The sequence below is a fragment of the Taurulus bubalis genome (assembly GCF_910589615.1).
Source record: "Taurulus bubalis genome assembly, chromosome: 12".
Classification (NCBI taxonomy): Eukaryota; Metazoa; Chordata; class Actinopteri; order Perciformes; family Cottidae; genus Taurulus; species Taurulus bubalis.
In genome coordinates, this window is record NC_136600.1 from 4,423,241 (window position 1) to 4,447,919 (window position 24,679).

At 46.6% G+C, this 24,679-nt stretch overlaps 1 protein-coding gene across 1 annotated transcript; it reads right to left on the reverse strand.

Annotated features, from left to right (window-relative positions):
• Positions 1-15: 15 nt before the first annotated feature.
• On the reverse strand, positions 16-11,850 carry LOC306745118 (E3 ubiquitin-protein ligase RNF19A-like). Its single transcript, XM_079227854.1, has 9 exons — positions 11,162-11,850; positions 6,487-6,695; positions 5,556-5,700; positions 5,142-5,304; positions 4,167-4,281; positions 3,491-3,652; positions 3,014-3,227; positions 2,780-2,923; positions 16-2,527 (listed from the first exon to the last, which is right to left on the reverse strand). Exons 1-9 carry the CDS (start codon positions 11,833-11,835, stop codon positions 1,729-1,731), a joined length of 2,625 nt encoding a protein of 874 aa, XP_079083980.1. The 5' UTR covers positions 11,836-11,850; the 3' UTR covers positions 16-1,728.
• Between the last annotated feature and the right edge of the window lie 12,829 nt (positions 11,851-24,679).

Genomic DNA, 24,679 nt, shown 5'->3' on the forward strand with positions numbered 1-24,679 from the left:
TTTCATATAGATTTTTTTAATTTTTCTGATATGCATTTACACGCATATAGTAAAGCAAATTACCAAACAAATATACAAATACCGTATGCCATTCTGCACAACTGATATCTGGCACTAGTGTTCAAATTAGGATCAAGAATCTGGAGATTTGGTGGAGGATTGCGTAACCGAACAAAACAACCCGACATGTTGGTGTGGGGGAGGAGCCAAAGCCGGCGTCCATTCAGGAACAGGCGCGGGTCAAAAGACGTCCCGGTGCCGTCACCCACCTGGTTAGGTTCACCTGAGCCGTGACGACAAGCTTCCGGCGCACACTCTGAACAAAGTGTTTGAAAACGGATTTTGACGCCAGTCTGCTCAGTAGCACCGGTTGGCAACGGGAACCAAACCAACAGGGCGCTGGAGCCCAGAACCAGCACACGGATCCCCATTGAAACTTTGTGCATTGCAGAACATCAGTGTTATAACAAACGGGTAACAGTGCAGGGGGCCGGAGGTCATTTGCGTAGCATTTGTGGAGCGTGTAGAAAAACAGCAGTCTACGTCTGTGGTCCGGTCCTCGCTCCCCCCCCCCCCCCCCCACCTCCCCACAGGAGGGCTGCACTTATGACAGAAGACGAGTCAAAGGTATACGATTTAACAAGAGCCTGAGTGCTGTCTTTGGTAGGCAATTGAAAAATCTTCATTTACCGTGTGTGTGTGTGTCAGTCAACCTATAATGAGTGAGGAGAGCGAGGGAGAGAAAGAGAGGAGGGACAGGGAGATAAACGCAGAACACAAACAGCTTCTTGAAGGCACCATGAGTTAACGAAGAAAGATATCAAAGCTCTCTCTTTCGGTGAGGCGAGGCCATCAGCCTGAATAAATCACCTTTGAACAGGACAAAAACATTTTCTTTTATACAATTTCACAGAATTGAACCAACCCATTGGTTAATTTCTTAATATAATGACTTTCAGCATTATCTTTGAAAACCGTGGCCTTCCAGAGACCGCTCTCTAAACCACCCCCCGAACACGCTTCCCACAGAAACCCAACGAGGCTTCCCGGGTCACCGCAGCGCTAAAACACACACACAGTTTACAGCGGTGGCTCGATAAACATCCCCTCCCAGTCTGGAGAGAACGTGTGCAACAAGCTGGTTTTAGCACTGAGTGGGTTGCTAAGCCCAGGCCTTACAAGGACACCTTGGAGGGTTCGTTTCTCCCCAATATACGGGGAAAAGACTAATAATAATTACAGAGCATAACACAAAGGTTCATCTGTCACTAATATTGGGAAGGGAGAAATCATAAAAAAAAAGAAGGAACTAGTGAATCATAATGCCTGGACCCTGTTTGGAGTTCACTTCTGGAAAGCTGTCACATTAAGATTCCCGCATGGTGTTTGCATCCGCATCGGGGAAACCCGACCAAAAAGAAGAAAGCAAACGGCACAGTGGTTTTGTTTGGATGGCCACAGATCCATCAGTGGCGAGTGAGTGAACCGTCAAAAAAAGAATGAAAAAGTAAAGCGGCGGGCGGTCGGTCTGCGGAGAAACACCAGCGCTCACGACCTTAATACTTCTTACACGCGGCCTAGTCATATTCCCATGAGCCCTGTGGGCCTCTGTTGCACTCTGGGAAGAAAGGAGAACGCAGGTTAAACTGAAAGCCGTGACCGTTAGCTAAGTGGAGGAAAAGATGTTTACTAAAACCAGCATCTGTGCAGCACTTAAGGTATTGAGAGTCAGATGTCCGTCTGTATGCAGGAGTTCTTGGGCGGTTGGGTGTGGGTCGGGTGTGGCGGGTGGTGCTGGTTGTTGTTGCTTTCCTTTAGCAGCTCTCTGGCGTTGCTGAGAGAGTCCAGCTCAGCAGGGCACACCAGGCTGACGTTCTCCGCCGTGGTGAAGCAGAGAGGGGCGAGCTCCGCGCCGCGGCCCAGGGAGGAGGAGGAGGAGGGAGAGTGGGGGGCGGGGCCCTGCGAGGAGGACGAGGAGGAGGCGGCGGAGGCGGGGAAGGTCTCCAGGCGGTCGTTCTCCACCTCGGGCAACGGGCTGACCGTGGCGAAGCGCGTGTGGAAGTCGCCCCCGCCGGAGCCGTGGCTGCAGGACGTCTTCATGCTCTCCAGGTCGGAGCAGCTGAACTCGGAGAAGTGGCTGGAGTGGGAGTCGGCCACGGACGGCAGGCTGCCGCTCAGCGACGGGGAGTCGAACTCGGAGGAGTTGGTGCTGCGCTGCTCCAGCAGCTGGGCGTCCATGTCCTCGCGCGTCTCGTTGATCTTGGTGCCGCCGCCGCCGCCGCCCTTCTTGCGCAGCTTGCCTTTGCTCTTCTTGCCCCCCGAGCTGCAGGAGGAGGAGCAGGACGCCTCTTTGGCCCACTTGGCGGAGGCTCCTCTGCCTTCCGAGGAGGCGCAGCCGCTGGAGGGGCAGGTCCAGCCGCAGCGGCCGGCGTGGGCGCCGTCGTCCACGCTGCTGCCGCCGCTGTGGTGCCGCAGTTTGCCGGGTTTGGATTCAATGTCGACCTGGACCTCCATACTGTTCCCGTCTCTGGGAGGGAAAGAGGGACGCATGAGACCAAGACAACAAAACTGTGTGTGTGTGTGTGTGTGTGTGTGTGTGTGTGTGTGTGTGTGTGTGTGTGTGTGTACTAAGCAAGAAAAGACAGGAAAAGACAGGATGTGGGCACATGCTCGAAGAATATTTTGAAATGAAAATAGCGTAATGCATTTCTTCTGCCAGTGTTGATCACGTCGGTATGTCCGCGTAGTGTTCCCATCTGGGAGGACGCCACAAACTCACCTGTCGAGGGGCATGTAGGCGTTAAGAATGGATCCAGCCATTGCTTTGGTGCTGGCGTTGTCGCTGATGGCGCCCAGGCTGACCGTGCCGGACTCGCCGCTCAGACTGCAGCGCTCCTTCTGCACATCGGCCTGCACTTCCAGCCTGACGGGGGAGGGGGAGGTGTTAGACAATGCAGGACAAAGCACTGTGAAGTCCAAACCTTTAAAAAAAAGGTGCTTTCTGCTTCGGTACCTGTTTAAGTAGTTGACCATGGCGCTGCCGGAGAGGCTGCCGGTGATGCTGGCCCCGGCCAGGGCCATGGTGGAGGCCGTCTCGCTCAGGTTGTCCCTGATGGCCCCCAGGCGGTCCATGTGGCTGCCACTGGCGCTCAGGCTGCCCGTCAGCCCCCCCACGCTGCCCTCGCCGAGGCTGGGGTTGTTCCTGGTGTCGGCCACTGACGTGGTATCTGTGATCATGAGAGAACATCTAAAACTATCAACACATCACTCCCAATCAGGCACAAAAGGCAGTGCTGTGTCTGGGGGATTTTTGTTCTAAGAGGAGTTTTAGTTTCACAGAAGTGGCACAAAGAGGACATTCATCTTGAAAAGGAAGTGTGAAAGAACGCTTGACATCTGTGAAACCAGCCACAGATTAAATTTGCTCTCTACTGTCTGCTGACTTGGCATAAACACTGTAGGGTGGGTGGTGCGGGACGCTGAAGCTCACCGGTGGCAGCCGCCCCGCTGCCGACATTCATGTCGTTCTCGTCGTCGAATTCTATGCGAACCCCTTTTCCGTTCCCGGCTGAAACGCCGCAGCCTCCGCTACGGCACAGCGAGATGGGCACCACGCCGTACACGTAAGCCAGCATGATGGGAACGCCGATGCCTGGGGGGGGGAAGAGAGAGAGACAACAGTTACTAAATATCACGTCCTTTTCCTAACGTTGATGGAAAACATCCAGACGAGGAAAGATGAGAAGGACAGATCTCGAGTAAAAGAGAATGTGACTGCACTCGCACCATGCAATGACAAATACTTTTTCTTCTCTATGACACAGAAAATGAAAACACTGCCCAAAATAGAATCGCACTTTGTAAGAACGAGCTTTTCAACGTGTCCAACGTGTACAATTAAAACAGCATGTGCAGACGTTGCTGCCGGCAGAACGGTGCATCGCTCTGAACGTCGTGGGACGCCATCGTCTCCGTTCCCTTCAGAAAAGAAAGGTCCAGTGTACCCAATGCTGAAGGAGAGAAGAAAGGTAGCATTGAAGACTCAACCAGCTCTTATCGCGGCGGCCACCGAGAAACCTTTAGGTCATTTCGCTGTTAGGAACCTTCCTAAGCGGGGAAACTAAAAGGAACAGAAGGAGGTAGTGGATGCTGGAGAGCAGACTGACCGACAGTGACCGCAGCCACCACTGGAGACACAATGACAGAGAGGGTCACTCCACCAGCGATCACCAGGTTCCTCTTGTGGTTGGAGATATCTTTGCCCTCGTAGCGGTTGTGGATCTGAGGGAGAGAAAGAGGGGAGCGATGAGAGGAGCTTCCCTTTGGTGTCGCTCCAGTGAGACCAGTTATAACCAGCCACTGGGCGACAGCTGGCTAGATTTTGAGAATACATCAAAGACACAATGGCAAAGAGACATGTGAACAAGTCTTCCTGCAGCAGGAAAACATTTTAAATGAAGTTAAAATGCTATCAATAGACAAAAAAAAGCTACTAAAAACTGGCACGTAGTGGAAGAAAACCCCCAAAATGTACAATCTCATTCGTAAGTGATTTGGCTGACAGAGTTCTCTGCTGGTTGCACACATGCATGAACCAAAACAATATAAATATGCTTTCCAACTACGACTAACAAAGGCTGCTTGTTCCCCGTTATCGTAATATATCTGCTGTGACAAAGTACAGCTGGTGTGACACATTACATTTTCACAGGTGTGACACGTGACCGCGCTGCGTCGGTGGAGCACTTCACCAGGATGCAGATTTTAAAAGATTTATAAAAATCAAGAGCCGAACTACATTCATCCGGCCGCATGTGGAATCATGCTCAGATCCACATGTGAGCAGTGAGAATGTGGCCTGGTTTTTTCGGGGGAAGGAAGCGTTCGTTGGCTCCATGAGCTTCTTCTTGGCAGGGTTGAGAGGCTGAACACTTTCATTTCATCGCAATAACAGATAACTTGGAATACAAAGTACATGACGATAAGGGTTCTGGTTTTTACAACCCTTTAGTGACTGATTGATGCAGCGTGGTTGGTTGTTGTAAACAATATTCTTCCTCGTCCAGGGAGCAAAAACCTGCAAGCAGGAAACAGAACTATGTCCCAGAGTGCTTCAGGTGAGCGGGCCTCAGGAGCCTCACCTTCCTGCCCACATAGACAGGGATGCCGATGATCATGGCGGGGATGGCGATGCCCGCGATGAGTGCGATGCCGACCGGGGCGCCCACCAGAGTTCCCAGCTGCCAGAGAATCTTCTTCTTCCTGCTCCACGGCTTCTTCCCCCAGAAAGTACAGCCGGACGGACTGAGAGAGGCAGAGGGGGAAGATGGAGAAAACCACGGAGGCGGAGCTTCAGTCAGTAACAGCTCTTCAGCTTTTTCATTCCTTGTTACACAGCTGACGGGAAAATGTTTCTCCGTGTGCTTTACAGCATAAAATACTGTATTTATGGATTTAGTATAGGTTTCAAAACCTCTTCGAATTAAAGTGACACGTAATTGAACAACAACAACAAGGCAATGAATAAATGTGTGTACGCGTGTGGACAAACGGACCTCAGGTAGTGCAGGTCCGAGATCTCCTTCATGCAGAGCCAGCAGAACTCGCAGCCGCAGACGGCGCAGGTCATGTGGTTACAGCTGCCGTCGTTCATCTTGATGATGTAAGCGGCACAGCGCGGACACGGCTTGATATCGTCGGCTGTGAGGATGGAAAGAGAATTGGTTTTCAATGTGCGTGATGTAATTCCCCCAACTAGTCAACTCCTCTGCTCTCTAACCAACTAACTCGACCTGGTGGGTCAGGTGTCGTCTTCCAACTTCGTCATGGTGAGAACAAAACTGTCTCCTTGTAAAGCAGTTTAGTAAAAGGAACAAATGAATTAGTTTATACAGCGTTCTGACCAGAGTGAAGCCGATGAGGAAGTTCATTAAAGCTGCATTCTCTCTCCTCACCACTAGGGGGTGACTCCTCTGATTGTATAGAAGTCTATGTAAATGACTCTACTTCTCTCTTGATTTATTCCCTCAGTAAACATTGTAAACATGAGTTTATGTCTCAATCTCTAGTTTCAAGTCTTCTTCAATACAGCATGATGTTCATTTAGTACATTATGATCATTTAGAGTCAAACAGACCATAAAGCAGGGGATGCTTTAGGACGGGGCTACAAGGTGATTGACAGGTCGCTGCCGCTAACAGAGCCGTGTACGCCGTCTCTGCGTCACTCCTCTTCATTCCAAATATTATATATATATAACATTTTGGTTCATTGGTTGCAAAAAAAACAACACGATGGCGAAATCGTCAAACCTGAGGCTTCAGAGCGGCAGTCCGCAAACCAAAGGGTGACGTCTCTGTGACTACGCCCACTTCTTATCGATGGTTCTGACCTATGCTGCTAATCCATCCTCCACATCATTCCACTTGACACAATGAATGTAATCTCTGCTCAACAGCGCTCTGACATGCAACACAATGCAAAGACCTGCAGTGCCGCTCTCCTGGCTGTAGCTGAGGGAGGACGAGCGGACCGTCCTCAAGCGGAGGCTCTGGGCCCTCTGCTGCCGCGCCGCGTCGCACGTCTGGTTGGGGTGCCACAGCTGCTTGCAGTGGTAACAGAACTCCGTGCCGCAGCCCTCCCTGCCGCACGTGATCTTGGGACAGCTGGCGCACCCAAAAGCGATCACGGCGTACCTGGTGGGAGACAAACCGGCGTTATCGGGCGGTTCAAGAGTTCAAGATAAACACAGCACATTGACGGGGGAGCAGGAGTTGTGTCTAAAGCAGGGGCCTCAAATTGGCCCCCCTCCCAGCGGCCCACTACATAATGCCAAAATGATCATATTTCCGGGCTGCACTTAAATACATTTTTTATATTCTCGATCAGGGTTTCTACTGTGACCTGGATAGGGGTCAATGTGGCTCAGCGTCTGGCAAGAAATAGAATAAAGTACAAATGTGTTCAGGGGTTGCATTTGTTGGTTCGGTGCAATGTTTCAATAAGTTATTTTTTCAAAATCAAACATGTTTGCACTGTTAAAAGCTAATATAAAAATGTATAGAAACTGCTGGTTGTCCTTTTTGTTTGTTAAGTATGACGAAAATATGTTATTCATGTAAAAGTGAATAAATAAACTTTCAACAATATTGCGCTTCCTGTGTGGCCCTCCGATGAGATCACAGTACCAGCGGTGGCCCCAAGCCACATTGAGTTTGAGACCCCTGGTCTAAATGCTCTGAGGTCGCAGGACCAAAACAATATTGGCGTCTTCACGTGCAAATGAAAGTAGCCAAAATGTCAGCAAGTGAGGCTAAGTAAACGTATACATACATGTCGTAACACGTGATGCTAATGGAGCTGTGGTCCATCTTAGCATTTTAAAAACACTAGCTTGATCCATCTTCTTATACTGGCAGTTTATTAGTGCGCTGTTAAAATGGTAAACCAGACAACCGCTCCTTCTCCCTCTTTTCATCAGCGCTGTGATCCCTCTGCACTCCTCACATGAATAATGACGCTTTGTCCGTCCTCTATCACCGCGACGACCGTGTGTGTCCTCAGGTAAATGTGTTGTAATATATTTTGATTCATGACTAAAAAAACTACCCCATGACGCACCATGTGACGGACTTTTTTAGTTCACAATGCAGTGGTGCTGTGGAGAAAACCAACATCCCTCATTGACGATGACAGGCCTTACAAGGCTCTCTATATAATAGTAAAGCATTGCTATTGGCTCCACCACGGCTCTCCTCATGGCAACAGTGCTGACAGTGTGAAGCTGAAGGGAACCGTTCCGCTTCTGCAACGACGTCATCGGGGGGAAAGAAGGTCATTGGCTTTAACCGGCGTGTGAGAGCAGTGCAGAGACGCCTCCGTGAGCTAAGGAAATACTAAATAAAAAAACTTGGAACCTAAAAGGGCAGCAGTGCTATTCTGCACAGCAAAGGCTGCATGTTAATGTGAGACTGCGGTCCAGACCATCAGCTAGTGAATGAACACCATACGTGTGATCTCGTTGAAGTGTCAGTCAGCAGCAGCGTCTTCTGCAGTTGTGGATTTACAAGACACACGGCACGGGGAACACCTGACGCAAGAGCAGGTCTATAATAAGAAAAATAAGAAAAGTCCCTCTGCTCAAAAATGACAGCTGCAAAATACTGGCTCTTCCCTGTCCGGAGGGAAACCCAGGAGCACGGCGTAGTTGTATCTGTGACAGAGTCAAGATCCAGTTTCAATCACAGCGCCTGGGAGACTTCCTCCACCAAGGATCGGTTTCGCCGCTGAGGGATGGAGTCCAGCGTGCACACAGACGGTGAGGACTAGCAGAGACGTGTCAGTTTTGTTTTCAAATCACTGTCGGTAAACCACCAGACCAACGCGACGCAGTCCAGGTGCTGCAGCAGCAGACTGGACAGATGTCAGGGAGAGACGGCCGTGGCTCTGCTGCTACGGTGCGGGACGTCGTCAACAACAACACACCAGATCGGTTTCTGTACAACTACGTTTCAGACTTTTAAAGCCCCAGAAATACATCATGCCAATACCAGTAACTGCAACACCAGCGGCCCGTTTCTAAAAAGGTCAAAACTACAAATCCTTCCTCTCAGAGTCCACCACAGCACTGACAAACAAGATATACTATACCCCTGATAAAAGTGTATTCTAGTCAGTTACGTCAGATTAAAACACGTCAGAAAATGCTGGAACAAAGTATTAGTTTGTATTTTGCCCAGGATTCACTTGGCTGGCAGGGTGGGTGGGCTCAGTTCCAGAACCTCTGATCCCTGTACAAGGTGCACCCTGTACAAGGTGCACCAGATTATGTGGGCCAAATCACAGAAAGGCTGGAGCCATCGTCTCCAGGAGGTCATCGGTTACGATGCACACAAATAACTGCGTGATATTGGCCAAAGCCTCCGAGATGCAGGAAATAGAAACAAGCAAGAGCAGAAGAAAGCTGCAGAGATGGTGGACAAATGAATTGGAAGGACAAAAATAATATCTATTCTCTCACCACAGAGCTTCTGACTAATGTGGACACGAGAGGAAAGAAGGACTCGTCACAGGACGACGACGACGGTGTGCACCGGTACAGCTGGACTCAAACAGAGTATATTATGAAACAAACGATACTGCAAGTTTCACTTTGCTGTGCGTTGGCATTGTGGTCCTTTGTTTGTAAGAACAATAAACGGAGTTCCGTCTCAATGACTGCTGCCGCCATCAATATCAGCCATCAGTGAACAATAAAACGGCAACGGTGTGTGTGTTCGTCACTAGATCTCAATGCTTACATGCTCATGTCCAAACAGTTCAGAGGTTTCCAGCTTTATCCTCCAACGTTCTTACATACATCTTTGATAAATGTGAACGATCCTCCGCAGGCGGCGAGTACGTACGATGGCGTTTATGCCGTCTGCGCTGTATTATTCTCCGAAACACCAGAGGTCGTACAAACTAAATGAGCTGTGAAGATTCCTCACGAGTGTGACCCAGACAGACGCATAAACTAGAGGCGTAACGGCAAAAAGCCACAAACCAACCTCCACTGTGACGAGGAGGGTTTGACGTTATCTGAAATATTCATGGGATACTTTATGGTCTGTATACAAGCCCTGTTTAGAAACAAGTCAAGTATTAAATGCATTATAAAGAAACAAGGGCTGAATATCCTCTAAACTATTTGGCTGAAAAATATTTACTATATATAAGATTTTTAACTCCTCCCATTGCTAAAGCCGTTATAAGCGAATTGGCCTTCTTTGTTGAATCCCCAGACATGTCAATCTTTTACCAGTGAACCGTTCGTGAGCTACGAAGGTTACAAACATTCAGAGGCGCACGCCGGCTTCACCGCGGCGAGGACGAACAAAGCTTTACTGACGTCACTTCTGGAGAGCTCGTAGTCGACAGATGCCCGCTCAACACAACTCCATCAAGGTACGGTGCCGATTTCACTTGTCAGGGAGTCGCAGTCGACGTTTTGGCCCTGCAGGGCGTCGACAACGTCACGAGTCAACGAGCCTCACCCAGGAAGGGAATAGACGGCACTACTGGATAGAACTGAAGCAAATAGCACAGGCAGTGGTTAAAATAATAAGGATTCAAATTTCAACTTCACCACTCGGCCGTTTGTTGTCAAAGCGACGGCGGGTAAAAATAGAAACGGGGTGTGTGAGCACGAGCTGCCGGTGCCGTGCCACTCAGCCCATCCGGACCACGTGTGAAGGACACACCGAGCAGAAATACATGCTTTTAAGAGAGGATGCTCAAATGTCATTTTTGGCCACCGGGCAGGCTAAAAAAGGTCTGGCGTTTCTGTGGATTCATACACTATGCAGACACATTATGGGATGTCCTCACACTGACAGAAGAGACAGAACTCCTGTGTAATACGCGTTTCTTCCTCCGTCCTCTCTGTGCATGTCTTCCTCGGTCTCCATCTCCTATTGTTGATGGAGGGAAATGCTTTTCATCTTACATTTACTCAGGGAAAGTTATTTTTTACAACCATGTGGTAACCAATTAAAAAAGTACATCAACACCATGGGATGAGCACGGGCCAGGACAGGAGGGCTCTACAGCGGGTCATTAACGCCACCCAGAGCATCATTGATAGCATCTACAGGAGGACCTGAGAAGAGCTCAAGGCCGTTTAAAGGCCCACCTGAGCCACTTCCTGTTCACCTGCTGTCGCCTGGAGAGATAAGAAGCATCCGCTGCCGACCACCAGACTTCAAACCGGCTTCTTTCCTCTGGCTGGGAGACTCCTTAAGTCATCCTCCACTTATAATATAGATCATTATTACTTTAAAAAGGTGCTAGAATCATGATTGCCGACTAATAACAGCAGCAAACAACTATTTGTTACGTAAAGATATGGTGTAGTAATTTCTATCTAAGCAGAGAATGAAGTCACTCTCCCTCTTTGTGATGTATTTACGACCACTGGATTGAGCGGGAAAATCTTGAAATGGACAGAATTTCTTTGGCTAAATGTCTTTAATTTGCTAGGTTACATACTTTATATCACATCTTTAAGCAAGTGAGACAAGGTCTCTCTGATCTGCTGGATAAAAAATAAATTAAAAAGCTCTAGATAACCTAGAGATTGTCACAGCTGTTATTGTGCCGTGTATTTTACTGCACTTCTTACCCACAGTCCGGCGCGGGGCACCAGCGGCAGTCGGGATCGGTCACCAGCCACCTCCTCAGCATGAACTCCTCGTATTTCTCCATGAGCGCCCGGTCACCCAGGATCATGCGGATGTCGTGCGGGTTGAAGCGCTCCGAGCACTCGGGGCAGCTGATGTTGACGCGCGACTCCGAGATCTCGATGCGAAGGTACTGGCGCAGGCAGTCGATGCAGGAGCGGTGGTGACAGGTCATGATGTCCGGGAAGCTCTCCCTGCAGTGGCGCAGAAGGCACAGCGGGCACTCCAGCACCTCTGCCCCCAACCCGGAGGTGGAGGCGGAAGACCCTGAGGCAGATGAGGTGGAGGCAGCAGCAGCAGCAGCAGGAGGGGCAGCAGCCACAGAGAGGAAGGCAGAGTTCTTGTCGTTACACATCTCAGAGTGGATGCTCTCGATGCTGGCGATGCCATCCACCCCTCCCAGTCCCAAGGGCCCCGGGTGCTGGAGCTCTCTGGACCTTTGGTGCGCGGATTTGGACTCCCGACCTCGGCGTCTGAAAAGAGAGGCCAGGGAGAGGCGCCTCTTCTTCGGGGCCTTCTTCACAGAGGGCAGGGAGATGGAGGACGCGGTGGACTGCAGGTCCCGGTTGGAGCCCATCACCCCACCGCCCAACTGCCGGTGCTTCTGCAGGTTCATCTCTAGGGGGGGAGGGGAGGGATGTGCCAGCGGGGAGCCGGGGCTCGGGAGCCGGTCCCTTGCATGATGAGCAGGGAGGTCCGGGAGCGGGATGGGGCTGGGGGAGAGGTGGTGGATGGGAGAGGGAGCGGCCGGTCCAGGGAAGGGGGACCGGGCTCCCGAGGGCCCGTCTGCGCTTAAGACATGGTGGCTTCTCCTGATCAACCTCGCGGTCACATCTAACAGCCGGATTTTGGCGGAGGGGTGGGGGTCACCTACGTTGAAACTGATCAACAGAACCTGGAGAGAGCAAAAGAGAAGAGATTTTAATACATGTTCATATTCAATAAACACAGTGAGAATGTCAATGAGACAGCAGCAGCCGCTTTAGTAGTTTTTTTTTTCATTAAAATCAACCTGACACAATAAATAACATCTGTGTCTTTGAGAGGAGGAACATTATTAAAAAAAAAAAATCACGCTTATTCTTACATTTCTTCAGGACGGAGCGGAACAGGAAATATGGGGCGAGAGAAGGGGACCAGAAAAGGTGAAACAAAAACACGATTGGTCATCTTTGATTTGCGGCGCATCGCAGTGTCACGTGTCAGTCCGTCGCTTCACGCCTTTCATCGGACGTGACTTGCGGCCGGTTGCTTTGTCGGCCGTAGCACAAAGCATGCCAACCGCTGAGGTGGCGAGTATTGCTGAAGTTGCAATAACCGCCACAATCCTCTCCGGCTGAAGTTGTGAAAACACCCAGTGTTTCAGCTGGCAACGTTTTGCAGTCACTGCATTTTTTTTTTTAACACGTCTACACCTCTGGCCTTGGACGATCCTCCAAAGCTCATGCAATACAACAGTGCAGTATTCCTATGTATTCTGCAGAGTGCAGGTTCCTGCGTAGCTGATCAGTGCGTTGTTCACAGGGCCGAGGAGAGAGGACCAAAGGTTGACAGCCTTGGACGGTATTGACGCGGAGCGACAGCGCTCTGATGCGTCTGTGAGATCCACAGTGATGAGGCCGGGCCCAGACTGTCCTTTGCTGATAGCAGCAAACAGGAGGACGTGTGAGATTTTTGCCTCTGCGAACCGGTTTCTGATGCAGCAGCACTTCTGATGGCAAAACACCATTTTTAGTGTGTGAATATTCCAGGTGACACAAGGACATTTAAGGGACATAAATGAAGTCACAGCCGGAAATGAATCAGCTGACAACACAGCAAAATGATGTTACATGTCTGGGAGAATGGTCAAACAAACTATTGTAAATATATCATTTAGCTCTACAGGGCCAGAGCACTATAAACAAATATATAATGACATTAAATAAATAAAAACAGGGCTCAAAACAGCAGATTTAAGGAACAATTCACAGTAACAAAGACCTAGATTAATTGGTTGGATTCCTACAAAGACGTGATCTTGCAATCTGAATTTCGACAGAGCTGCGCTGGTTCGATGTCACAATTTCCTGTATGACAAAACATGAAATGTATCTGAAATCGTGTTTGAGACACTCAAACACGAAATGATAACATCAGTACTGGAACACTTCACACATTGGAGAGGGTGAGAGAAACCAAGAGCAACAGACGAGGGAGACGTGAACTTAAACCCTGCACAACTGCAGAGGCCAAAGAAGCTGCAGTCCAGAAGCAATGGCAGTGCTGGAGGTTAGGTCCATGTTATTTCTGTGCTCGAAAATAAAAGCCTGGCTTTGAAATCGTTAATTAAAATATGCCATCTGAGTATTTTGGTCTCTTTAGCAGCTTCTTGAGAAATGTATCTGAAGGAAGAGAGCGATTATTTACAATTGTTCTGATGAAGTAAATGCCATTTTTGGTGTAGTAGGTTTACTGTGTTAAAAAAAAAAAGACGACGCATTAGAGCAGTGATTTGGACATCGATAAGCAACCTTGACCTCCCGGTCGGCCTTAACTAGGGATCGGACCAGGACAGACAAACGAGTACAAACTTGACATACTTTTCTGGGGGCGGTTGACGAGGTTGAACTTGGTTTCCTTCCCCACTGACCTGTCCTCCCTGTGGTTCTACATCTGTGCCGTGTGTTCCTGGGGAGTGGTGATGAGGTGGAGAACTAATGGCTGTTATTTTAAGTGAGAGCGCTGCTACTGAAAGATCCAGCATGCTCGCCGGGTGTCCGTGCCCGACTGTGTGTGTTTACCGGTGTCTTTGGTTACTCCTTGGCTAAGAACCATGCTGGGGTTGGAAACGCACAGAGTGGTGCCAAGGGACCCACACCCATCATCTACCACACAAGTTGGGGCCTGCAGAGCATGCTCCCTCACGCCTTCTGGAAGTGTGCATACTTTATAAGCACTTACTGCAGTAAAACCACCTCAGCCAACCAAAACCAAAAAGACAGAAAGAGCCGTATTTGGAATGCGTACAAGTTTAGTAGGGACCCGGTGTATGCCTGTAGCAACCTGTCAATCACCTTGTAGCCCCGCCCTAAAGCGTCCCCTTTTATGGTCTGTTTGGCTCTAAATGACCATAATTTACTAAATGAACATCATGCTGTATTGCAGAAGACTTGAAACTACAGATTGATACATAAACTCATGTTTACAATGTTTACTGAGGGAATAAATCAAGAGAAGTAGAGTCATTTATATAGACTTCTATACAACCAGAGGAGCCACCCCCTGGTGGTCAGGAGAGAGAATGCCGCTTCAACACACGCAGCATAGACTTCTATACAACCAGAGGAGTCGCCCCCTGGTGGACACTTTCTCATAGGCATCCCTTTTTAGAACCAGGGGTTGCTGCCCGGTTCGGGAAGGGTTCTTAGTGAGGATTCCACCAAGAACCCTTTTCATCCAAAGAAGCCTTTTTGGAAGAACAAGTTTTACAAAGATTGTTGAAATCACGGGTGTTAAAATATCCTTCCAGCCAACACCCTCCAAAAACTGTGATAGTGAACCATTATTGTGGATTGCGCCACGCCACATCAGCCCTTTAGGAGCCTCATGGGAACCGTGGGTGTGTTCAAGATGAAATCCTTGGCTTCACTTTTCAAAACCGGAGGTTGCCGCCTGTGTTGTAAACACTTATTCTTCCAAACACTACACACTAAAGCATGTATATGTGTTAACAACCTGCGGCGCACATGGTGCCCGATACAGTGGTCTTTAAAGAACAAACGTTTAACAGAGAAGTCCTAGTTTGTCAAGTCCTTTGCAAAAAGGAAACAAACAAAGTGTCAGGAGGGCAGCAAAAGAAGATTACAGAAATCCAGTTTAGCTTTTTGCCTCATGATGTTGAGCGTTAGTCCAGCAGCGCAGCTGTGGAGGGCATTGTACGATACAAGAGTGTGTAGTAAACAAGAGAGTGAGAGGCTAATGGTTTGCATTCATCCATGAAAAGACGACCGCGGGTCAGGTGCTTCGTCATGACCTTCGTGTCCGTCACAGGGCTACCGCCACATCAAAATCAGCCGCGGCGTGACCGCCCGGGCTTATCGCTGCTGAGCAGATAGCCGTGCGTGGAGCGAGGACTGATGATGCAGGTAGACTGGACAAGGCCTCAGGTCTCATTTGAAGGCCCTGGCCAGGTCCCACTCACAAAACAGCCATGTCAGCAGTAAAGGCTTTTCTCCTTGAGTGTGCCGAAATAAGAACAGCGACGCTATAACCTGCCCAGTATGCCCTGGAACAGGAGAGAGAGAACTAAGAGAGGCAGAAGGGAGGGGAGACATTAAGGAAAAGGCAAGTTCAGGATAAACAAGACAAAATGAGAGCGAGTAAGACAGAAAAAGGACTGCAAAAAACTATTTGTAGACATGAATACGGGCGGAGGGAGAAGCAAATGGAAACTGTGAGCAATTGTTAGCTCCCCCAGGACATATTGCTGTGATTTGGCAGCTTTCCACACAGTGCATTTCCCCTCCTCGATTAAGAGACATGTCTGAAGGAGAAAGTGAACAACAAGACAAAAGGAGGGAAAATAGAGCACTCTCGATAACTTCACATTACCCCACCCTCTTCAATGAGAGTATGTATCGGCGCTGTGCGCTAAGGACAAAATAACATACTTTATAAACAAACACTTCTGCTGAAAAGAGGCGATTACGTCCAGAGGGAAGGTATATTTGCATTGTGCATGTCTTGACAGATGTGAGCAATAGTGGCGTTGGGTTTAGGGGTCAAGGCCCGGTTCAAGTTCGGTACAGCGGGAGAAAAAACAACAACGAATGCATCAGTATACGTTGTATTTATCCATTTTGAACAGACAGCAGTGTCAACGACAGACGAAATGGGGACTGAGGGAGCCTTTTGCCAACTATGGCCATTCATGTTAAAACACATTTAAAAACATTGATACATCTCACTGCACCATCACTGAACAAACACTTTTCCAAAAGACAACAGCTCACAAAAACCTATGTAACTGGAATGCATCCGTTATGCTATGAAATTGAAAATACAAATACACTGTGGAAAGGCTTTCAGCCTGGGCACCATTGTTCTGACCCCAAGGAGGAACAGGCTGTCGGATAAAAGATTCCAGAGACTTTTACTCATGCGATACAATCGCTATTTTGAAGAATAGAGAAAAATGATAAACTTCATAGGATATAGTGCACTTTCTGTTTATTTAGGCAATGATGAAGTGGATTTTCTGTTTATTTAATTGCATTTTCAGTTTCTATTTTTTGGGTTAAGTGCATTTCTGTTTCTATTTTATGGGAAAAAGTGCCATTTATTTTTCTTAAACCACTACAGTGATTCCTATAACAAGCTGGTTTTGTTCTTAGGAGTCGGCCCCCATTTGGTTTAGTGGGGTCTCATGTTTCCAAAAGTCTGTTTTTAAATGTGTTATGCTGTTTGACCTGAATGTCCCCACCATACACAGCCTCTTGTATCCTGTTGTTTGTGGATTTTAAAGTGAGGCATATTTCTTTGGTCAGACAGTGTGAACAGGGTTAATGTTCGTTCAAGTTAATGGCTGAGTTTTGTATGCCATTTTGTTTTACATGTTTACAATTACAATACACTATGTGGAAAGGCTAAGAGATGCCCTTTATTGAACATTGAAAATAAAGTGATGAAAGGGCCATGATGTTTGTCCAGGTATCTTTGCAGTTAATTTGTCAATTTGCTTAAAAAAAGGAAAGTAAATAACTAGTAGTGTAGCTACTTTTCAAATGCAGTAACTAGTAAAGTAATCTAGTTACAATTTTCAGAAGTAACTAGTTACTTTTTAACTACCCCAACACTGGTGCTAGTCATGATGGTAAAATGTGGCCTGACACACTCAATGAAAAGCAGATGTTTCCTGTGCTTCGCCCAAGTAGTGGGGAGAATTAAAACCAACTCACCCTACCCAGTTCCCCGTATTTTAGTTTTGTGCAACATATCGCGTGAAATCAATATGCTGTACCATTTAAACCTGTCCTAATAGTTTGGATATGTGTGCATGTACTTTAAGTGAGAAACTACATAGATCTGCTGATAAAAAGGTGTTCGTAGTGTGTGAAACAGAAAGAGTGAAGTGGCTCCTTCAACATGAAGGAACATCTTTCTCGTACACATAAAACAAACCAACTAACCAAACAATGAGTTCAGACCTTTTAAAGTTCCCACTGAATACTTTCCCAACCATTGTTGCTGGTTAAACATAAGCCCGGTCAGGCAGACTAAAGGAAAAGGTAATTACAAAAAGCCAAACCTCTCCATATGGAAGCAGTGGAAAAAAATGCAACAGCTGAGCCGGTCAGTCGGTATCAGTCTGACTGCATTCCTGGTCCGTCTGTCTCCTGTGTAATGCTGCCTCGATGCACATTCCTGGGATTGTCTGGGGCTGGGACAGTCCCTGCATCAGTGAGGCTTCCCACTGCACCATGGTGGACACAGAGCCAACCTGACTGATGTGGGATGGACGTCAAGCAGAGCGTGCAACCAGCTGAAAACTGGTGGGGCATGTGGTCGGTAGCTGTATCTAAATGAAGGGTTTCACTGACCGGTTTACTGTGGTTCAAACAGAGGAGAAATGAAAGCATTTTGGTCATGCATTGTGTTTTGAATATGACCCTACAAGACGCAAAGGATTGAAAGCGGTGCAAAGAAGAAGCACCACAGCAGCGTGGACAGGGGAGGCATTGTCCAGTGTACAAAGAGAGGCAAGGCTGGCCGACAGGGAGAAGAACAGCAAAAAAGTTTCCAACCCCAACAAAGCCAGTACAGTCCCCCCTCCTCCCACACTCCACTCAAGTGGGGAGGAAATGAGGTAAGCATCCTGGCATTTCAGCTCAGCTGAGAGCTAAAAGCTGGTGAGACTTTAAGCCCGCCTCCTCCCATTAAGCCCACTTGAGCGTTTTTTTTCAGTGTGGATTTTCTTCCTTTTCACGTTTGAACCATTTTCCTCCTGTATTTTGACGTCACTTGGTGAATCAGCTCTATAACTCAGATAATCAATTGCCACATTTAAATATCAGGAATATTGCAATCGTACTGGATAGGCTTATATTCTAACCCAGACCTGGGCATCTTACATCTGGCCCGCGTGAGGTCAATAGAAAAGGAAAAATAAATAAATAAGGTGCACGCCATGAATGCAATACAAACGGCACTGCTTTTACTTTGAAGGCGATTTATTTATGTGTGCGCGCAGGCGCGTGCTCACGCAGCCTCACAACGGGCAGTGTTGCCGACTTGGAGACTGAAGTGAAAGCGTATTGTTATGCAGTTTGTCGCGAGACCCCCGCCTCCCAAGGAGCCTCGCGCTGCAGTCTCCAAGTCCAGATTGAAAATTAATCACGCAGAGCCGCCGCGGATCTGACCTGCGGTCTGATCCACTGTGGCAGAGCACTTTAAGTCAGGATCACTTCTGGATTTCTATTCTTCTCTCAAAGAGGAGAACTTTCCTCACACGAGGAGGCCTGCTCTCTCTCTGATACCTGTCAGCTGTCCTTCACATCTCCACCTCATTCAACCAGACTTCATGCTCTTGTTCAAGCCAACACAGACTGGACTTTTCTCCCCGAGTAACAACAACTGAACTGGAAAACATCAAAAGCACTTATTGCTTTTGTTTAAAGTAAATAAATTGCTGGTCTTTAACATACATATTTAATACGGGTGGGAATCACCAGAGGTCCCACGATTCGATTTTATCACGATACTTGGGTCCCGATTCGATACTATCACGATTCTGCGATATATTGAGTATTGCGATTTTATTCCCTTTTTTTCACCGCAAATTGTCCCCAAAGGAAAACTTTGTCAACATATTGTATCTAAGAAGATAACGTTTTTAGTCTGTTCATCTCACTTCAATCATTTTTATTGCAGCAAAATGTGATCGTCAAGCAGACAAACTGACCAACACTTTCATAAATGTTGCACCTGACAAACTGAACTACTTGTGTTAGTCAGTCTGCATAGTCGCGTCATTCGAGCTGGACGTGCCAGAGAGGGGGCGGGGCTTATCTCTGTGGTTTATCTCCGTGCAAAGAGTTTCCATTTCTGCCTCCACCATGAAAATAACTACTATTTCTGCATTATACTTGTTGTGGAAATCCCAAAGAGGTCGGAGCATCAAACGCCGCCGTGTCTGGGGTCATAATATTACTTCTCCAGGAACTGCGTCGGGATGACGTTGTTACGGATTAACAGGCGGCCGTGTTAACTGGAGTTTGATTCATGCTGAGTTAACGTCTTTGACCAGCGCCGTGTCGCGGACTTTGTCCTGTGCGCCGTGCAGCAGCTGTGCAGCAGCGCCGCTACGAGTGACAGGAAGTCCAGACGTTTGATTTACACGCGGACGGCGCATTTCTCATTTCTTTCTCCGATGCCTCCCATAATTGACAACATAAAAAAAAAGATCGATACTTGGCTTCCGTGTATCGATACAATATCGTCACGCAAACTATCGCGATACTATGCTGAATCGATTTTTTTCCCCACCCCTAATATTTAAAGGTAAGGTTTAAAAAAAAAAAAAAAAAAAAAAAAAAATTACATTTTTTTACTTATTTTCATAGCCTTATTGTAACATGTATTCTTACCATTGGCAGTTCAAAACCATATAATTTACAGTTTTTTATTAAAGTAATAACATTCATATTGAGTTAATTGAATTAAGTTCAGACTATTGGTTCGGCCCTCCACAAAGGTCCAAATTTCTCATGTGGCCCCTTGGGAAAATGAATTGCACACCCCTGTTCTAGCCTCACATTAGTCATGTTTTTCTTTACTGTTCAGATGAGTAAAAGCTGCATTATCTCTCCTGACCACCAGGGGGTGACTCCTCTGGTTGTATAGAAGTCTATATAAATGACCCCACTTCTCTTGATTTATTCCCTCAGTAAACATTGTAAACATGAGTTTGTGTCTCAATCTCTAGTTTCAAGTCTTCTTCAATACAGCATGATGTTCATTTAGTAAATGATGGTCATTTAGAGTCAAACAGACCATAAAGCAGGGAATGCTTTAGGGCGGGGCTAAGGTGATTGACAGGTCACTGCCGCTACCAGAGTCGAATACGGCGTCTCTACGTCACTCCTCCGCAGTCCAAATATGGTGACCACCATTCATCGGATGTAAAAAAGACAAGACGACGGCGGCCTTATTCCAAGATGGCGCCGGTAAAAAAAAACTCAAGGTTTCATAACAGCGGTCCACAAACCAATGGTTGTCGTCACGATGACTACGTCCACATCTTATCTACAGTCTGTGGGTCAGTCCCTCAGCCTCACTCCCCGCTGCACAAGCTATCTAGCCAGTCATCCGTCTCCATCCTCGTCAAATGAACACAGAAAACAAAGCAATGTCCGTCCTACTCAAACTGCCATCCGGCTTCAATGCATCAGCAATGTATGCATGCGGTAGAGCACAATGAGATGGGTGCCTGGTCATTCAACATGCAAGTCATAGTCACTGGCAGCAGCTCGCCTTGCAGCTGTGTTTACCGCGGCCCTGACAGAGCACACAAGCCAGGTCGCCCCGCTGGGCTCATGACCTTTCTGTGGAAGAACACACAGGTCTGGACAACCTGCTGCTAAGCCATGGGAGGCCTCTCGCACTAGGGCTGCAACGATTAGTCGACATAATCGTCGAATATAATAAAAAGATTCAGAGCTACCGGTAATTTTCATTCGGCATTGCAATGCACTACATCAGGGTTGCCCAATATGTCAATCGCGGAGGTAGTGCGGGTAGATCGCATGCCATTAAAAAAAAAAACTTTATCGACAAAACCCAGCTCCAAGTGTGCAAATTAATGTCACCACGGACGCTGCGCCTGCAATGGTATGCCGCTTGAACGGATTTATTGTTAAGTGCAGAGAGGACGATGTTTCCCCCGACTTCCTTAATTACCACTGCATAATACACCAACAAGCATTATGCGCTACAACGCTAAACAGGAAAGAGATCACGGATGTGGCAACAAAGATTGTCTATTGGAGCGAGAGCTCTTCAAAAGACAGCTGTTCTACACACTGATGTGAGACGGCTTATAGAGCTCTGTCCGGAGATAAAGGAGTTTCTCCATGTTGGTAAACATGGAGAATACAACCAACTAAGAATATGCTCATGTTTCTGCATTACAATTTAAAACGTGTGTAAATTGTGTTCCCCTGAAGGAGGGAGCAGCAAGACGTGGGACTGCAATAAGTCATTTTGATTTACTTTTAAACCCTTGCACTTTAATTGTCGGGTAGGATGGACAATTTATTTACTTTTGGACTTTGAATGTCAGTTGCAGCCCAGTTGTTTTTTAGTTATTTTGCACTTTCAAAGGCTTGATTGCTATTTTGAGTTACTTTTAAAACTTTATTTGTACTTCTTTACTTTTAAAGCATATTTTCACTTTAAATAGGGCCCGAGCACTGACGTAGTCACAGTCGAGGACCTATTGAAATTCAAATGTTTATTATTATTCTTCACCATTACGCAGGGAAAAGAGGTGCTTGGCCTAAACCTACATTTTTCAAAAATTGAACACTAATCCGACTTGGTGAAAATTTCAATATTATTGGGGTGTCGAAAAAAAATAATTGACAGCGCCTCCTACAGTTGAACTTATGTTACGTTAAGCTCCGTCTACTTAGATTTTCCGCCATTTTGAATTTTGTAAAAAACACATTATTGTCCACTTCTCCTAAACGCTGGGTCCATTTATTATGAAACTTTCTGTGGATCATCATTGGGTCAATGTGACCAAAGGATTCTTTCAACTGTGTTGATATCTCATTGCGAAGTTATTAACCAATGAACCTCTTAGGGGCGTGGCTCAATATAGCAATACACATAACTTCCAAGTTACTTGGCCTATTTTTACGAAAGTTGTAGCATATGTCAACATCGTGTCCCTTAACGTACCCAATATTTTCCAGAATATTTAAACACTAGAGGGCGCTGCAGTGAATCGCTCAATTTTGGCATTTTCCTTGTTTCCAGGCGTTGTATTCAGATGAATTCCTCCTAGAGATTAAATACGATTGATTTCATATTCGGTCAATATGATGTTGAGACCTTTGCAGGGAAAAGCTATGAAAGGATTTTAAAAATATCAAACTATGTGAGCGCAGAGCAGCGGCAAAGAGACACTCGGCCGTACATGATGTAATCTGCTCCATATTTCTCATATGCCATGACCTCCTGACCCTGAAGACATCCATATGATCATTTTTCATCCTAGTCATAGCGCCACCTAAAGGCAACAGGAAGTTACATGTTTTCTACTTGTACACCGTGCTCCTCACAGATTATTCAGATCCCTCTCAAAATTCGTCGGAAGAGACTTAAGACATTGATAATGCATCACCTTGAAGATTGTAAGGATCCGTTGAACGGCGTCGTGTGGGAGCATCGCGGAAGTTGGATCCTTCGCCATGACCGAATAAACCGATGTAACTCGACTCCACATGATAAGATCCTTTCCAGGTTTCACATGTTTGATCAGCCTCCAGGCCTGAAGACATGTGCAGTCTAATTTTTAATTAGAGTCATAGCGCCACCTAATGGCAACAGGAAGTACATATTTCTATACTATGGCTTGCTTCTCTTTGTCGGTCAATCAGATCAACTTCCAATTACTTCTAGACAAACATAAGACTTTCATGACGCCAGCCCACAAAGCTTTTGATGTTTCGTGAAACGCTGTTGCCGTGACGACGCATCCTTCGCGGTCAACAATAAAGTCACTTTTGAGGGACTAGGCATGCTCGACACGTAACTAAACTTGGCAAACACATTTAAAGGCAAAGATGTATTTGCCTGATGTGATTTGAATGACTCAAAATGGAACTTCGGCTCGATAGCGCCCCCTACAAATATTCAATTAAGCAGCCCCAGCGCTACGGTTGACCTACATGTATGAAACTTGCTAGGAATATGTAACACAAAACCCTCTTGGGACCATGCTCTAAACCGTACAGGAAGTCAGATAGCGCCCCCTAAAAAACGTATTTTTTTCTTGACAACCTGTGAGTTGTGAAAGCCCACAGTTTTTGCCCCCTATGACCAATTGACCTGAAATTTGGCACACATGTCCGGTTGTGTCTGCTCTACAAAACAGTACGTGGTCGCACTAAACTCCGCCTACTTATAATTTCCGCCATTTTGAATTTTGTGAAAAAACATTTTTTCCTCAAATCTTCCTAAACGCTGGGTTAGATTTTTACGAAATTCTCTGTGGATCATTAAGGGTTCAATTTCATCACAATATATCAAAAGCTTGTTTGTATCTCATTGCTTTCAGAAGAAAAAGGACCATTGGACTTCTACGGACAAAATTCAACTAAATTCAACAAAGCAGCCCTTGCAGTACGTTCAACATAGATATACACCATTTAATAGGTGTATGTACCACATATACACTTAAAAATAACTCTCTTGGGACCATGCTCTAAACCGTACCAGAAGTCGGCCAATTTCATTTTCTTCGTTCATTTCTAGTTCAAATTGCCATAGTTTCCCAGTAGGTGGCGCTCTGACTATGAGTTCATATTGGCATGCAGAAGTCTTCCAGCCATGCCTCTCATAAAGCATGTTAACTTTGGAACAGTTTTGACAAAGTACAGTTGAGTTACAACAGCTTGCTGCATGATCACGAACCACATGCAATAGTCGTCACACCACTTCCACGCCGTTCCATGAAACCTCAAGCTTTTGATCACTTTTAATACATATTTTTATCTTTTATTTAAATATATATATATATATATATTTATATATATATTTAAATATATATATTTAAGGAGCTCAGATGTATTACAGTTTTAAAAATCTTTTGCCACTTGTATATGCAGACATTTGCATTTCCCTCAGGATAGGAAGGAAGGGAAAGTTGTGATATTTCTGAGTCATCTTGGTCATCTTCCATTTCTTTGTCCATAAGATCTGAAGTTGGTGTTCTTCTTTCATCCAAAGTCTTTTCATGTTCAAACTCTTGAGCAGAGGCATTAGTTATGGATTGAGAACTCATCGTTGTTAATACGGATAAAATATTATCTCACTGTCACAATTCCCTCTACGTAGATGACGCCCCGTTCTCAATCACAGTCTGGAAAACAATCACAGAAATAATGAGTGGTCTCGTTTTCATCACAATATCTGACCTGGTTGTAAGCCACTGTGATCCACAGCTCGCCGCTTTTATATGACGCCTGTGGGGGAAAAATCGATTCAGCATAGTATCGCGATAGTTTGCGTGGCGATATTGTATCGATACACGGAAGCAAAGTATCGATCTTTTTTTTATGTAATCAATTATGGGAGGCATCGGAGAAAGAAATGAGAAATGCGCCGTCCGCGTGTAAATCAAACATCTGGACTTCCTGTCACTCGTAGCGGCGCTGCTGCACAGCTGCTGCACGGCGCACAGGACAAAGTCC